The 16,399-nt window shown below is 42.4% G+C and overlaps 1 protein-coding gene across 1 annotated transcript in view; it reads right to left on the bottom strand.

Annotated features, from left to right (window-relative positions):
• The window catches only part of GRB2 (growth factor receptor bound protein 2), a 59,503-nt gene extending 44,059 nt beyond the window's left edge, over positions 1 to 15,444 (bottom strand). The window contains exons 1-2 of the mRNA XM_081162770.1: positions 15,130 to 15,444; positions 9,151 to 9,365 (exon numbers count right to left, since the gene is read on the bottom strand). Coding sequence (XP_081018896.1) covers positions 9,151 to 9,228 — 78 coding nt within the window. The 5' untranslated portion in view covers positions 9,229 to 9,365; positions 15,130 to 15,444. The remainder of the gene's footprint in view (positions 1 to 9,150; positions 9,366 to 15,129) is intronic.
• Positions 15,445 to 16,399: the final 955 nt, after the last annotated feature.

Genomic DNA, 16,399 nt, shown 5'->3' with positions numbered 1-16,399 from the left:
TAACAGGTAACTTTGAGAAAGTCTTAATCATTATGATCTTCTCTGCTAGCGTGGCAGCGAAATCCTTTTGAGCTATTGCTCTCTGAAGAGGTTCAGTACAGAAACTCCATCCATCCTTCCTTCCAAAGCTGAAGTACCTGCTTACTTTCATTATTAAAATTTGTAATATGGTTTCAATGTGTTTCTCACTGTTCCCAGAAAGTATACTAAAAGTAACTATGGCTATATTCACTAAATGTTTTTTCTGAAAGGTTACAGAAAAATGGCGGTGATTTTTTCTGGCGAGAGAGTTTGCCTTTTACATTTTTTAACACTTAAAAAAAAAAGTCTGTATTGATTTCAGAGAGAGGAAGGGAGAGGGAGAAAGAGAGAAACATCAATGATGAGAGAGTGTAATTGATTGGCACTCTCTCCTGAATGTCCCTCATTGGGGGTCAAGCCCATAACCGGGACATGTGCCCTGACCAGGAGTTGAACCGAGATCTCCTGGATCATATGTCGATGTTCAATTGCTGAGCCATGCTGGCTGGACCATTTTTTAACGATTTTTGATTACTTAATTTTTAAAAAGTTATCTGGGTGACAGGAGGGAGTATGACCTTTCTTTTACACGTTTCTATTAAATAATTATAATAAATGTTTAAGAAGAGTAAAATGAAGACCCTTGATTTTTTAAATGCATAATAGATAATTAAAACCCACTAATAACTTCAAATCTTTATTCTGCCTCTTAATCTTACTTTTCAAAGCCAAACATTTTATAGAAGTTGATAAATAATAGAATGTAAGCTTGACTAGAGCTAAATATGGACAAAGACAAGGATGGAGAAACGGATAATTAAACCTCCGAAAAACTACTATTTGGTCACATTAGTAATTTTAATCCAGTTTGGAAACTGACCTCAATCAAAATTAAATACAGCCCTGGCCAGTGTGGCTCAGTTGGCTGAGCGTCATCCCGTGCACCAAACGGTCACTGGTTCAATCTCCAGTCAGGGCACAGGCCCAGGTTGCAGGCTTGGTCCCTGGTCGGACCGTATAGGAGACAACCAACTGATGTCTCTCTCTCTCTCCCTCTCTCTCCCCCCCTCCCTCTCACTCTAAAATAAATAAAGACATATTAAAAAAAAATACATAAGAAAGCATATAACATTACTTTCATATCTAGTGTAGGAGAAAGAGAAGCTAAATATGACTAGATGTCTGGGCACCTTGACAAGTTTTAGGGCTAATCTGTTTGTTCATAAGGAAAGGGTTTGAGCATGTTTCTAATTTATTGTCATATATTATATATTCTACTTAAAGCCTATGTAATAGCCCTAGACGATGTGGAGGACGCTGGTGCCTCCTGCACCAAGAGTTTCAACATAAAACAAATTTGCTCCATGCAACTATACACAGTGATATTTTTTTTCCTTGTAAGAAAGCAAAATAGGACTTAAGATGTTTGTTCACTTATAAACTGGCATCTGGAAAACTACTGTAGTGTTTTTGTTTTTTTCACTTTTCTGATTACAAAATTAATATATGCTTGTAAAAACACCAGTGACAGAAATGCATGCTGTAGAAAGTGTAAGTTCACCATAATCCCAATATCCAGAGAAAACCGTCACCAACGTGACAGTTTTCTTTATTTCTGCAGTACATGTCAGGTGAGGATGTTTCAGTAAGTCGCTCTACCTTTTTCTCAAAAGCTCTCACCAGACCTCTTGGCTCTAAAGCTAAACATTTGCAGCATCAACTAAATAAAACCCGGTTTGTCTGTCTTCCCATCTTTTTCCAAACATGAGTTAGGATGATCTCCCTCTAAAAGGGATTCATTTAGCCAAAGAGGTAAAACTGAATTCTACATCTATGAATACACACCCAATTTCCCAGCTATCAAAATTACTATTAACTTAACCTGACACAGCTATATAAGCAAATTAATCACCTGAAGGAATAGCACAAAATAAAACGTGCCTCAGAAAAAAACATGTACTGTTGTCAAGGACCTTAGATGCTGAGTAAAGAGGTTTAATCGGTTCAAATTAGGTTTCGTGGTCCTATAAAACACAGCCAAACTGTAAAAGAATACTCAGTGCTAAAGGAGGTTAGAGAATGAAGCAAATACTAGCTGTGCTATTACTGTGTATTCTCGCTATGGTTTATGGGCCATCCTCATTTAACTTGATCTCAAGCAGGTAATCTGCTCAGTCCTCTTGGACAGCAGAGCAACATGCATTAAGAGCCTCCTTTGAGATTACGAACTAAATCATCAATAGCAACAAGCTAAATATCGAGCAACAGAGAACTGGTTAAGTCAATTATAGATCATTAACTTTAAAAATATTTTAAAATATTAAACTATTAAAAATAATTAGTAAAACTAATATGGAAAATGGTAACATATGTTGTATTTTAAGTCCACTACAATTACAGCATTATAAAAATAATAATAAAGCCTAGATGAGATCTGAAATAGCAAAAATACTGGAGTGAAAGGTTAATGCAGGATTCTGAGTTTCCTATTTTTTTCCCTACTAACATATGTTGAAGTAATTTTAAACGTAAAGTAAAATGGAAATATTGCTAATAGAATGCTATAAATATATTCTTTCCCCCTAGCAATCCGTTTCAAACCATACATATCTATGAAAATAATGACGCAAAGAAGACATGCAACAAATGATCAATATCCTCACTGAAAAGATATACTCCTTTCTTGTTCTCTGTGAAGCCTACAGTTAGAAGGTCCAAATTGCATTATAAGATTATTGTGAGGACTAAAAGGGAACGCAAGTAAAATACTTAGCTTAGTATAAGGACATACTAAAGCACTCTATATACTAGTTACATGGCTACTTTTTAAGAGGGTCCATTTAACACTTCTCTGTACAAGTGTAGATATTATTCTGTGTTGATACAGATTTACATCACTACAGATTTATTTCACTTTAAAATACCATAATCTGTTTATGTAGCCTCCTAACGATTGGCTACTTAGGAGTTTTTCCCCCCAGTATGGTTATTCCATAGATTGGAAAATGCTCTTTTTTACACATTTTAACAGCTATGAAATGCATCTTACAAAAGATCATATTTTATCATTTAATTGAAGAAATTTCTTTTCTACCCATAAGTATTTTTTTATTGAACTTATTGGGGTTACATTGGTCAATGAAATTATATAGATTTCAAGTGTACAATTCTGCCCCCCACATCCCCCCTTACCTCTGATAATCACCATAGTGTTATCTGTGTCTATGAGGTGTTTTTCTTTGCTTAATCCCTTCACCTATTTCACCCTGCCCTCCAGCCCCACTCTGCTCTGACAGCTGTCAGTCTGTTCTCGCGTCTATATGCTTTTATTTCGCTTGTTTATTTTGTTCATTAGATTCCACATATAAGTGAAATTATATGGTATTTGTTTTTCTCTGACTGACTTATTTCACTTAATACCCTGAACAAAAGCAAAGATTAAGAGCTGACTTAAAGACTTCCAACCCCACAAGGGCACCAGGGGCAGAGTCTCCCCTCAGGAAACAGAGTGAGGGATGGCTAGGAAAAGCAGAAAAGCCCACACTTAAGGTCCTTAACTCTGCAGATCTGGAACATCAAGAGGAAGGAAATCACTTTTATTAACTACTTAGTTAGGGACTCTGAGCACACTATTGCCCTTAACTTTTTAATTTAATTTAATTTTTCAATTACAGTTTACATTAGATATTATAGTAGTTTCAGGTGTACAGCATGTACTTTATAATATGTGGAAACCAACTTATTCACACCTAATTCATTTAGGACTCATACCAGAAAGCCAATGTAATAATTGTGATAAGAAGTACATTTCTCAGGAGGAAAAACCCCAAAACATGAGGTGAAAGCACCTGGAAGCGCTAAAGCACCATGTAAACGTGAATTAGCCTTGCCATTAGGGATAAGGAATTCATATTCAGCCCTCACGTTCCTGGCTGTCTAGCCAGAGACAGAAGCAGATTGGCTACATTCTTCTCCCCCCTTTTCCTTGTCTGTTGCTCCAAGTGGCATTTTCAGTTTTGAAGATGCCTTTTCCAAGGTTAGAGACAATCAAAAACTTATCCAAGGTGTCTGATTGTTGAGACATTTCAAAAGGTATGCATTTCCTTCCACCAATGGTAGAAATAAACATCCTTATGTCTACATTTTTTTAAACTTAAGAATTTTTTTTTTAGAATTCTTAAAAGTGGAATTGCCGGGTCATTTTATGTTCTGATACATATCACCAAGCCACCATTCAGAAAGATTTTATTGGTGCAAATCTCCACTGGAAGGAGGTGACAATACCCATTTCTCTACCCTGGCCAACAGAGGGTAAGGGTCAATCTTTACCATCTTTTATTTTTTCATTTCTTTCACCACTGAAGTCAACTTACTTTTAGATAGGATGTCTGATAAGTCACTCAGTAGAAGCTGTTGCCATTGCCTGGAAAGTGAGCAAAGCAGGGCTGCAGATACCTTACATTTCCGGTTTACTCATGACAGTTAAGAGGGGCATTACCACACTCTAGAGGGAGAATCGCAGCCAGACCTGAGCTCAAACCCCAACTCTGCCACTTAACAGATGTGTGAACCAGAGCAAGTTACTTGATTTCTGAGCCTGTTTCTGCAGTCATAAGATGGGACTAATAACACCAACCTTCTAGTGCCCCAAATTAGAAATAACGTGTAACTTCATGGCATATAGGAAATGCTCCATAAATGGTAGCTGTTCAATAATGACTTCAGCTACTATGGCTCACAGAGGTGAAACTTGAAAGACCCCAAAGGAACATTGCATTTCCTCACTTCTTTCTCCAAACAGGGATGACTGGTCTTTAGCCATCCTCCCAAAAGAAGTCTTGTATGGGAACAGAAAGTTCATTCATTCTTAGCACCTATTTGGAAATAGTCCATCCAGATGACGGGGGGATAAATGAATAGAATGAAAGGCAAACAAATTACCTGCTATAAGAGAACTCATTCTCAAAAGAGTAAATACAACATTCTGGGCTTAGTCAATAAGATTGGTAAGAATTCTTATCAACAAAGAAATGCTTCTATAAAAGCATACGGATACCAGGACTTAAAAAATAGTGAAGAAAAAAGAAACAGCCCAACCTCTTATTTTTTTAAGTTTGGTAAATTCAAACACCTGAAATGGACTTGTGTACCAAAATCCAGCTGTTGTGAAACTGGAACCAATCAAACCCTATTTCTCAGAAGCATCCTCAATGGGCACTCTTTTCTGTTACACAGGTGGCTTACTCAAAGGCCCCAGACAGCAGGAACACCTATGCAGGCACTCATCTCTCACAACCTGGTACTGCAACCTTCCAGACTGGGACCCCAGGCTTACCTCCCCGATACCCATTATACACACAGAACACTTTTCTTTCGTCAGCAACTAAAAACCTTCAGAGGCTTCTTACAGACAAAATAGAACTCCTGAGTTTTTCTTATCTGACTCTAATTCTACCTTATTTTCTACTGTGTCCATCATGGTCTACAGCCTTATTCCAGCATTCCTCTCTCAAACACAAGTATACCCCCCACCCCACCCCGCTGTTCTCACCGAGCCCCACCCTATTCATCCCCCAGGGTCCAGGTCAAGTGACTCTTCCTCCTCACAGTTTTCTCTGGCTTCAGCTCTTACCCATCTCTTCCCTTCCCAATTCCTCTGGCAGTTGCAGGGTATAACACAACTTCAGCAACCCATTAAACACCAGTGCACTATGAAGTACTAAGTTTGTGATCTGGGCCACCGTTTCCTCATCTGTAAAATAATAAGTCTAAATTAATAGATTGTACAAGGTGTTTTCCTGTTCTAAAAATCCTCTAACTTTACATACTGCCATGTGCTGTTTCAGATATTAATCTCACTTCTCTTATTTGATTTTAGAGTACCTGAAGGGAGAAAGTACATCTATTTCTTCCCCAACTCTCAAAGCAAGTTATCCCAGGATGTGACTCAAGGAGATGCTCAGTAAAGGAGACAGTGAAACAGGGACATCAGTGCTGAGATAGAGACGACTTCAAAGATCTGAGTGTGAACCAAGACCTAGTTCTAAGGCAGCTTGTGAAGCCAGTATAGGTAGTTAGGGCGGGACAGAGTAGAAGACACTTAGATGGTCCACTGATGGCTCTCTTCTAGAGTCAAAGGTATGCCTTGAAGGAAAACAAGAAGCTGACTCTAGAATGGAATGAGCACAGGTTTGAGAGCTCAAAATGTTCTTAATTCCTATGCAGCACTGTTTAAAGTGTGTGTACATAAGCCTCTAAGTGGCAGGTGCAGCTTTTAGGTGAGCTCAGACGTTTATGTGCTCTCATATTCAAAGGCCCTGTCAGCGGAGAACTCCTGGGACTGTGTCAAGCCCGCCCCACAATGGTGGGGAAATTTAGGTTTAGCTCAGCCATGCAAGGCCTGAAACCTGCAACAAAAGAGCAATTCCTCCCATTTCTATGCCCCAGTGCCCTCCTCAAGAAAAACACAAGCTTTCATAAGAGGGAAAGTAACAAAGACAGATATATTGAAGCATTCAGTTCTATTTTAGGCTTCCAGTAAAATGTATTTAGTTTTCTCAAGGCAGATCAAGTCAGTGTGTAGATGGAAAGTAAGGAAGTGGTCTGCTGGATGACAGGAGTCAACATTAACCAAAAGTTAACTAGGAACTCCAAGACATAAAAGGATGTAATCCTTCCAAAGTCTAGTCAGAAGCAGACAGTAAGCCCCTTTCTATTTCATTATACCCAAACAAAAGGTATTCACACCAACATGCAGATGCCTCCTTTGTCAAGAGAGGCAACTATACCCCTATTTGAATCAAGTTAAACTAGTCAGTGCTATTTTAGCCACTTCTAAACAGGTTGTGGCTCACAACTAAGATCCTAAGAGTTATCAAATCAAATCAGAGCCACTCAAATGAAGCCAGTTACTCCCTGAATAATCGAAGAAAACACTGCCTTTGTTTTTGTTTTTTTACTAACAGCTCTTAACACAAAGCCATGTCCCTCACGGCCCTCCTCTTCACACTCAGCTGTTTCACAGAATTAGGAGACAAAGGGCAACTACTGTATCATCTTTTTTTTTTTTTTGGAGTAAAGCCACAAGATTACTAACAAACAGCTAATGGCCACCATTCAAAAGCAATAATGGCATTATGACTTCATATGCCAGTTATCTACCAAATTGGAAAGAACCAAATATACGTACTTTTCTCTCCCCAGAGAAAATCTGAGAGTAAATGGGAGCACACTGATTACCTTTCTCTCCCATCATGATATTTTCTGGAGGAATGTTAAACAGTATCACCTTCTCTAATTATAGGGTGGAGAGAGAAGGGTTTTATACTTGTTCAAGAGGTTACCAATTTAAGTTGGAGAACTTATAAAATGTTCACGGTCTAGGAAAAACTTCGGTGCTAGTAAACATGAGAAGTTCTTGTCTAAAAATTCTTTAAAATTATTCTCAAATCCCTCACTTTGTTTTACTTTGTTGCTTTAGTACTAAATATGCAATGGGATAAACTTAAGAGAAAAAAATGAACCAGCAGGTTTTGTTCAAGTTTCTTGGGTAAGCGTAATAGAAAAATCAGTTTGGATTTAATAAAAACCCAAAACGTGGCTCCAAAGCGTTTTCGTACAGGCTACAAATGTGAGTACTTAAGTAGCCAATCTTATGATATCACTAGTGGGTTACCTGCTGAAAATAGTAATCACCTATGAAAACATCAAAGTACCTCCTCTGTACACCAATGATAGAGTAATTTAGCAGTCTAAGTTACAATTGCTCTGGTTTCTAGCTCTCTAAGAAAACAGAACCAGAAGACATATGTCACTCTAAAACCTATATAGCTGGTCTGTTTGCTTTCTGGCAATTTGGTGCTGACTTTGAGAATATCCTCAAAAAGCCTGGCATCACAATAACACCTCTAAATAGACCTCAGAGCTTCCTTCTCCTTAAAGAGCTCTTCAAGATCTCCTTTTCTGAAGTACAACCTACACACCCAACATTAAACTACTGTGCAGTAACTTCAGAGAACTCTATGCCTCTGGCAATGAGAACAAAACAGTAACTCTCCATAACTTAAAGAAACAAACAAAAGAACTAGTCCTTTTAAAAAGGACCATATTTCTACATTTCCACTTTCTTCCTCTTTATAAAATTCTCATTTCATTCAGGGATACTCAACAAACGGTAGCAAATTCCAGCAATCAGACTAAGGCTCAGAGAAAAAATGTCAAAACCTGAGACATGGTGAGTATGCAAACACTAAAATTCAAGTTTTCCTCACTTAGAGTTGACACTATTAGATAACACCCACCCTTGTAAAAAATAAATTATATATCCAAAAGGGCAAGCTGCTCGAGTCAACTAGGTAAACAACATAATTAACATGTGCCAGGTGGAAAGTGAATCCTCCTGTAAATAGTGGGGCTCAAAATTAGCTGCAAACTAGAAAGAAGCTTATTTTTTTTCTAAACTGTCAGCAGGTTTCTTTTGTGCAATTAGAGTTTAATATGGGGTAACTGCTCCTCAAGTTTCTTCTAAGAATATCAAAATCTGACTTGCACAACAGCAAACTGAACCTTATTATTTAGAACTCCATTAATTTTCAAAAAGAATAGAAATACACTGAGTTCTTTAATGAGTTTTGGCATGTATTTCTAACTACCTCTCTAAACTAAGGAAAATTAATTTCTAACCAACTAGGATCACATTCCAGAAGGCAAAAATCTCTTGACTATAAAACAAGACTGAGTGCTTTTACATAAATACTTCAAGTTTAGGTCTTTCAAAACATCCTCTAATTTTTTAATAAAACTCTCCAAGGTAAATCGACCTACTTCCTTACGACAGTCGTATTGCTTTGACTTTACTTGAAATAGTACCAACATCAACAAGCAAAAAGAAATACTCGAGGCATTCACACAAAGGCAGTTAAAGACCATACATCACACACACCACCCTCTTAAGTCATATTTAATATTCTACTCAGCGTCCATCTCAGCTATCCACATCTCACACGATGGTAAATGTTAAAAGTGGGCAATGAAAAAAGGAGCACAGCTTCTTTGTGCGTTATCAGGCCAAAGAAGGTAGGAGAGTACAAGGAGAGGCCATCTCAGCATTTGCTTGGAAGCAACACTTACCTTGAGGATGTCCCCTCTTTTGAAGCTCAGCTCGTCGTCTGCAGTGGCTTTGAAGTCATATTTGGCGATGGCTTCCATTCTGAGCGCTGCTCAGTGCTCAGCAGCCCGAAGCAGGGGGAAGGGAGACTTCCCTGCTGAAGCAACCCAGCGCTCTGGGCTCAGCCTCGCCTCTCTTCTGGGACTGGCTCCTGCACTCCGGGACACACAATGCCACCCTGAATCAGAAGACGGATGATTGAGAGAAGTGGCTAGGATCGAAGGCAGCCCCGCCCTGCCAATCGGCCTGCTGTCCCAGCCCCCACGCCCCCTGGCTCGGCTGGCTCAACCCTCCTCCCTCCCTTCCAAGCAAGAACCCAGATCTCCTTCCTTTTTTCAGCCTCAGGCCCAGGCGACTGACAGCCCCGCCGGCCAATGGTGGCAGCTGCTCGAGCTATTCCAGAACACACTTCCTCTTCCTTCCCGCTTGGTGTGCAGGAACCGGCTGGAGTCCTGTTCGGTCTCCACCTTTCCTCCCTCACCCCTTATGCTCTTCTCCAGAACGAAATGCAGCCCACTGAAAGAAGACCTCCCCGTGGAGATGGCACTCTCCTCTCCTCAGTTAAAGAGGCCTATCTCCCTCCTTTCCCTCTGCTAACCTTTACTGCTTTTCTGAAAATGCTGGGTTCCCTACCCACAGTCAAAAGCAAGCAATGCAGGCTTTGGTCCTGGGCTGCTTCTAACTGTTCTCAGAAACTAAACCTTAGTCTGCTCCAAGGAAAGCGGCACAAAGTGAACACAAGATCTACTTTTTTATTCAATTTACTACTCTGGGCACAGGACACCAGAGAAGGAGGTCCAGTTCAGCCTTTTGCTGGTGGATCTTTTGCTGCTCTTGAAATAAGGCCCCCTCTTCCCTGAAGATTCCCAAGACTTTGGGGTTCCCAACAGCCCTTGAAATAGATATCCAAAGTTCAGTATTCCAGAAGCAGCCTCCACGTTATTTCTAACTAGCCTAAGGAGCAAAGCTGATGACCTAATCTACACTTGAAAGGAATCCCTTTTACAGAATGAGCTGCCAGATATTGTGTCTGGGGAAAGAAAGTGCAGGGAGATGGTGCCAGAAAGTCGAACAGAAGTCTCTGTTACCTGAGAACAGCTGCTTTGCTCGGAGCCAGAGGAGTATTAACTAAACTGATGCAAACTGCATTGTGCAGGTGAAGAGTCTGTAACAACCCTCTGGTCGTATCCCAGGTGATGGGGAACTGTGGGCACCACGGACAATCACTGCCATAGCAGAGTCTCCCACCCTGAATGTGGGATACAGCCTAGGCCTCGGCAGAACTGAAGGAAAATAAAGCCCCATCCTTGTTTCGTCCATCACTGTTTTCATACGGGCTAAATAAAAGCAGCACACACCATGAACACTGGCAGAACGGGGACAGATTATTTATAGTGACACTCTTCTGGGATAATAACCACCTAGCGGAGAACTCCTTTGAAGGGCACAAGTGGTTCTTATCCTTTTGTTCTAAAGTTAACAAGTGGGGCATTAATCAAGCATAGCTGCAAAGGGACTAAGCAGTAAACCAGAGGGGAATGTTAAGATTAGAAGGAAATGAGTATTACCAAGGGGAAAAGAAATCACCTGGTAATAAAAAGTCCTTCAGTCAAATTCTAAAAGCCAAATATTCTACTGCAGGTAAACTCATAAACCAAACCAACCTTTATTCTATCAGGCCAGACATAGGATATCCTATGTGGCGCCGGCCCAAAGAGAGGAAAGTAAAGAAAGCATTCTATCAAATATAAAAAAATACAAAGATTAGTCTCAGTATTTATTTCTGCATGTCCTCAAAAACCCTTTACTTATACCCTCTGTAGTTTATTTATCAAATAATTCATGTATATAACTTAAGAAGCCAGAATATTAAAAACTTTATGAAAAAGAGGAGCTCCCTACCCCAACACCCACAAGCAATCACTCTCAATTGTTTTTAGCTTTCTCCTTGTATTCACTTAAATATTTCTAAATAACGTGCTTCTGTTGTTCCTAGTTTATTCCAGCCATCATCTGTCACCTGAAAGATGAGGCCCTACCTGTTCCACCCTGCCAACTTCCCCTTGCCCAGTATCTCAGTAATATCACATATTCTGGTTTAAGCAGTAATATTACAACATGAAACATTGTTCATGGGTGATTTAAACAACGTATTACAACCAACCTTCCTTTCTAGGACAATCCTTCCATTTTTTCCAGCATTAATAACTGCCTTTCCTTTTTTGCTACTTTTAACTGTTCACATGCTCCAAAATCTCTGCTACATGCCTATCAGTATTTTCCACAGACCTGACCACTTACTTTAATGGGTCTCCAGGTCTAAGTGTTAGGACTATGTATCAATGATAGGAACTTGAATAGTAACTGGACAGATCTAAAAAAAGGGGAGTTTCAGACAGAAACCCAGAGCACTGTCACTGTCGAGGTACTATGTAGTAACAGAGTATAAACGCCTGTTATTCAGGATTTCAGACAGCTGCAGTGTAACTGAGCAGCCACAGCATAAAAACCAAGACAGTTTTCAACACTTGTTTTTCTGCTGTTACTCAACTCATCTAGCACAGATTTCCTAGAAAAAGTTTAAACAGACTAACACATGAAAATCATGTTTTAAGTGACTACTGCTTTATGAGATACAGTTTGATAGACATGAAACCCAAATATAACCAATACTTCTGTGCCAAAGAGAGTCTCATGAAGAAAACCTGAAGATGTTAGCTTAGTAGGCTGGCTATCCACAGAAAAGAGCACACAGGCCAAAGGAATTCTAAAGGGTGTGTTGTATTAAAGACAGAAAGAAATTCTATCAGATACACAACACTAATTACTAAAAGGAAGAAATCTGAGAATGAACACAATGTATAATCATTTCAATAGAGATGTTGCTGTTCATTTCCCAAGAAAATGGGTTGGGAGTACACTCAGCACTGAAGCCTAATGAGAGTATGTCTAAACTGTTTCCAGCACACACCTCCGCAGCCCATCCCAAGCAGTGAATTTTAAGAAGGCAAGTATCCTCAGCTGGAAAATGGAAATAACAGCATCTACCTCATAAGGCCATTTTGATTACTAAAAGATACAGCAAAGGCTGTAGCAGAGTCTCTGGCATAAAGCGCTAAGAGGTGTTAACTAGCATCACCAGTCCCTTTTGAAATATCAGTCCACGTTTTCACAGTAAATCTAGAACTTCTATCTACATACAGACTCTCTGATAGGCAAATTAACAGTCCTATTAAGTAAAAACTTTAAAATTAAATTGCTCCACATCACAGTCCTAACAAAGCTCAAATATTTATACATATAAAAACTAATCACATCTATAGTCACTTATTCTATTAGGCTTTAAATATTTATTCTGTAGACACAGAAAAGTATAATTAAAAAGTTGAGTAATTTAAAGCCACATTCCAGTCTAATTATTTTACGGCCGTACTCTGTAACAACAGTTTTGGTCCTCGGACCAGCTGCATCAGAAACTGATTCACTATGGGGTGCCTTCTGGAGTTCTGCAATGTAGTGGCCTTAGGACCAGAACCTAATTTTATATAAGACTCACAGGTAACTCTCATGCCTGCTACATTTTAAGAATCACTGCTGTACTACTATAAGGGTGCCTTAACCAGATTTTAAACTCCGAGTTCCAGATAATGCACTACAATGTCTTTGCATAAAGTAAAAATCATGCATATTCACTTGGCACAACTGGGAAAAAGTCAACTTTGACAAAACCAAAGACTCTCAATGGTCATTCAATAGTGCCAGAAAGTATTGAATTAAGCAAGTAACTACTAATTTCTCTCAGGAGAGCATGATGGGTCTCTATTCTGTATGACAGCATTTCTCCAAAATCTATTACTCTTCTGCTATAGGTAACAATTAGAACTGCTGCTGCACAACATGCAACACAGTAACAGGAATTGCTGAGAAAAATCTCTAAGTACCACCAACCAGTAGTACTTAAAACCCAGTAATCCCTCACATCTGAATACACTTGCTGAGGAAGCGAACAGCCTCAAGCATTTAAATGCTTGCTTTTAGTATCAAAGAAAGCCTATTAAAAGCATTAACTTCTTTTTATTTTGGAATTCAGAAAATTTTAAACAAGGGAAAGGGGAGCAGAACAAAGTTTTTTCTTTCTGTCAAAAAAAAATTTAAAAAATCCAACATTAACAAAAAAGGTTGATTCTAACACATGTGGGAAAAGAAGCCGGATTTTTAAAAGTCTGGTAAAGTACACGTGAAACTAATATAACACTGTGCGTCAACTATAATTTTAAAATAAATTTAAAAATTTTAAACGCCTGGTTTAAAAAAAAATTAGTACTATTACAATGGGCAAGCTCTGACTGATCAAAGTTCTAAATAAATTCTATTCCCTTAAATGTTTCACGTTATCTTGATTCTACGGCAATGCAGGTAGGTCTATGGTTGGTTTTCCTTTTCTACCTCAACTACCCCCACTAAAAGCCAGAGAGGTCATACAGCCCCAGACCGGCCGGATCTTCCTTACTAACGCAATAGACACGGGGAGCAGAGCGTAAGCAGCTTTTACAAAAAGCATGACCTGAAAATGAAGAAAACAACTAAAACTCAAGCGAGACAAGCAAGCTGTGCTCGTGACCTACTGGCAGTATTGACTGCTCAGGGATGAACTCAATCCTGCGAGCCTCCCAGCTCCCAGGGGGAGAACTCGCGTCCCGCACGGCTCTCTAGCAACCCTTCTGGCTGACGGAAGGAACACAGAGGACGCTTCAAAGCGAAGGATAGAAGCAAGCGCGAGGGTATCTCCTCCGCAGAGAACACGGAACCCGTACAGGAGGGAGAAGACGAACTGAGCAAGGGGCAGAAACCTCGAAAAAGTAGGCCAGAGGGGGGACAGTAAAAAAGAAGGGGAAGTAGGTTAGAAAAAAGGTGGGGGGAGGGGGAGCAAGTGACTTGCATCACACGAGTAAGCATTTAGTGCCCGCAGAGAGAAGAACAGAGAGAAGTAGACAGAAAGGAAAGGCAACAACGGGAGAAGTACAAAGTGAAAAAGGGACAGGACAGCCAAGGAGACTGATGCTCATTTCTCTCGTGTGTCTTCGCAGCTCTTTTCTGAGAGTCGACGGGACCGAGAGACCTCGAGAGCACTCGGTTCAGCTCGTCTGCAAATTGTACTTTCACAGCCTCTGAAGCCGGCCTGGAACAACTCCCCCAACAAGCTGTAGCTCATCCGGCTTAGAATCATATATGGAGAGCGTTACCAATGAAAAACACCCTCTCCTCGCGCACTTCTGAAACCTTTCCTCGGAGCATTCCAACCACTCAACCACTGCTGCTTATTTTTCTTGACAAATATTTTTCAGATTGTAGTTCACAAAGCGGCGGGGGCGGGGGGGGTGCGGCGGCGCACAGAAGTAAAGGCATCTCGACTGGCTCTGGCAGCAAACATTCAAACTCACGGTATTAATGGGGTTGGTGGGCTCCCTCCCGACATTCGGCCCAAAGACGCCAGGAGATGGTGACGTGGTGACCGCGCAGGTCGAGGGGGCATCCATCACCACATTTACAGCCCGCAGCGAATCCCCCGCCTCCGGGCCAAGTCAGACTGACTCACGGAATGAGTAGCCCGTGCTCTCGAGCTTCTCCCAGGCTCCTTCTGCGCAAACCCTCCTGAAGAAGGCGTGAAATTTAATTAGGAGCCTCCCGCCTTTTGCTCCAGGGTCCGGGGCTCCGTCCCGAGCCAAGGGCCGGGAAAGGACAGTCCCCAGGAAGGAAGCGCCCCAAAAGAGGAAACGTGGAGCCCGGAGCCCCGGGGGCTCCGCTCCCGCCCTGGGCCTGGCCGCCCCGACCCCCAGGCCCGGGGGCCTCGGTAGGCTGGGCCGGGTCCCTGCAGGCCGACTCCCGCTACGGAGCGGGGTGGGAAGAGGCACCGGGGCAGCGCCGCCGTCGGCCCCACTCACCGTGGCGCAGCTGCTCCGCTCCGCACCCGGCCGGCCCCTCCACAGCGGTGCGAGTGGCCGCCGACCCCGCAGCTGCTCCGGCAGGGCAGCGCCTATTTCCGCCGCTGTCACCACCACAACCTCCCTGGTCGCCGCCACAGCCGCCGCCGCCCGGTCGCTGAAGCAGCACAGCCGCCCCGCTTCCGCTCCTCGTCCGGGTCGCGCGAGAACTTCCCCGCCCCGCCCCGCCCCCGCGAGACTTCCCGCAGCGGAAAAGGCCCAGAGCGCAGGCGCCCCTCCGCCGCCCCGCCGCCGCAGGTAGACCTCCTAGAGGCCAGGGCGCGTGCGCCAGGCCGCCCCGCAGCAGGTGGCACCCGCGCGGCTCCGCCCCCGAGCCGCAGTAACCCGCTCGGTGCCAGAGCCGGTGAATTGCGGCGCAACTCCGAAGGAGGAAGTCTTCTGCACACCCGAACCACTTCCCTTCCCCTGCCACCAAACCAAGGCAGCTGGGGGGTCCGGGGAGCATCTCCTTCAAGCATGAAGCACCCCAAATCGAGGGCCAGGCCTTGAAATAGTTGAGGATCTGGTCCAAACTCTGCAGCGTTACGATGAATCCACAAATCCGTTTGTTCATTGATTGAGTCAAGGGCCTAATGCGTACTAAGCACGGTGCTAGGTATCTGGCAGGCGCAAGGACTAACAGAAACCCTGGCCCCCGAGGAATTCACAGTCTGTAGGAGTGGAGGGGAAGTCAAGAATGCCACAAGTATTGTTAGAATTATTTGGGGAGTTGCTGAGGAAGCTAGAGGGGTGGGGCGGGGGGCGCTGCTCGGCCCGTCTCAGATGCGGTGATGGCTGAGCTGAGTCTTGCAGGGTGAGTAGGAGTTCGCTAGGCGGAGAGGCGGGGATAGGGCGTTCCAGGCGCGGGAACAGCGCTCCCGTAGGAAGGAACGGAGGTGCGAGGGAGTGTGTTCCGGGTAATGCTAAGTAGTTAGATTCCTGGACTGGGCGGGGTGAGTTGGGGGGGTGTGGAGGGGAGGGGGGGCAGATGATGGTGCTTGGAGAAGTACCTCTTATTTTTCAGTTCCAAAGCGCTTTCCAATTAAAGGAGAGAACAGCACGCATCTAATGGTAATATGCTCTCCGGAAGCCAACAAAATAGCGCCGAAGTGAAAATAACCAAACATCTGATGCTAGAGAGAGGGAAGAAAAAAAGCCCATTGAAATAAGGAAAATGAATTTTTTCTTTCCCTAAGAGAGTATTGAGAGACAACTACATGCAAGGAGCTAT

This window comes from Miniopterus schreibersii, assembly GCF_964146895.1.
Source record: "Miniopterus schreibersii genome assembly, chromosome: 16".
In the NCBI taxonomy this organism is placed as follows: Eukaryota; Metazoa; Chordata; class Mammalia; order Chiroptera; family Miniopteridae; genus Miniopterus; species Miniopterus schreibersii.
This window is presented reverse-complemented; position numbering and strand designations above follow the sequence as displayed.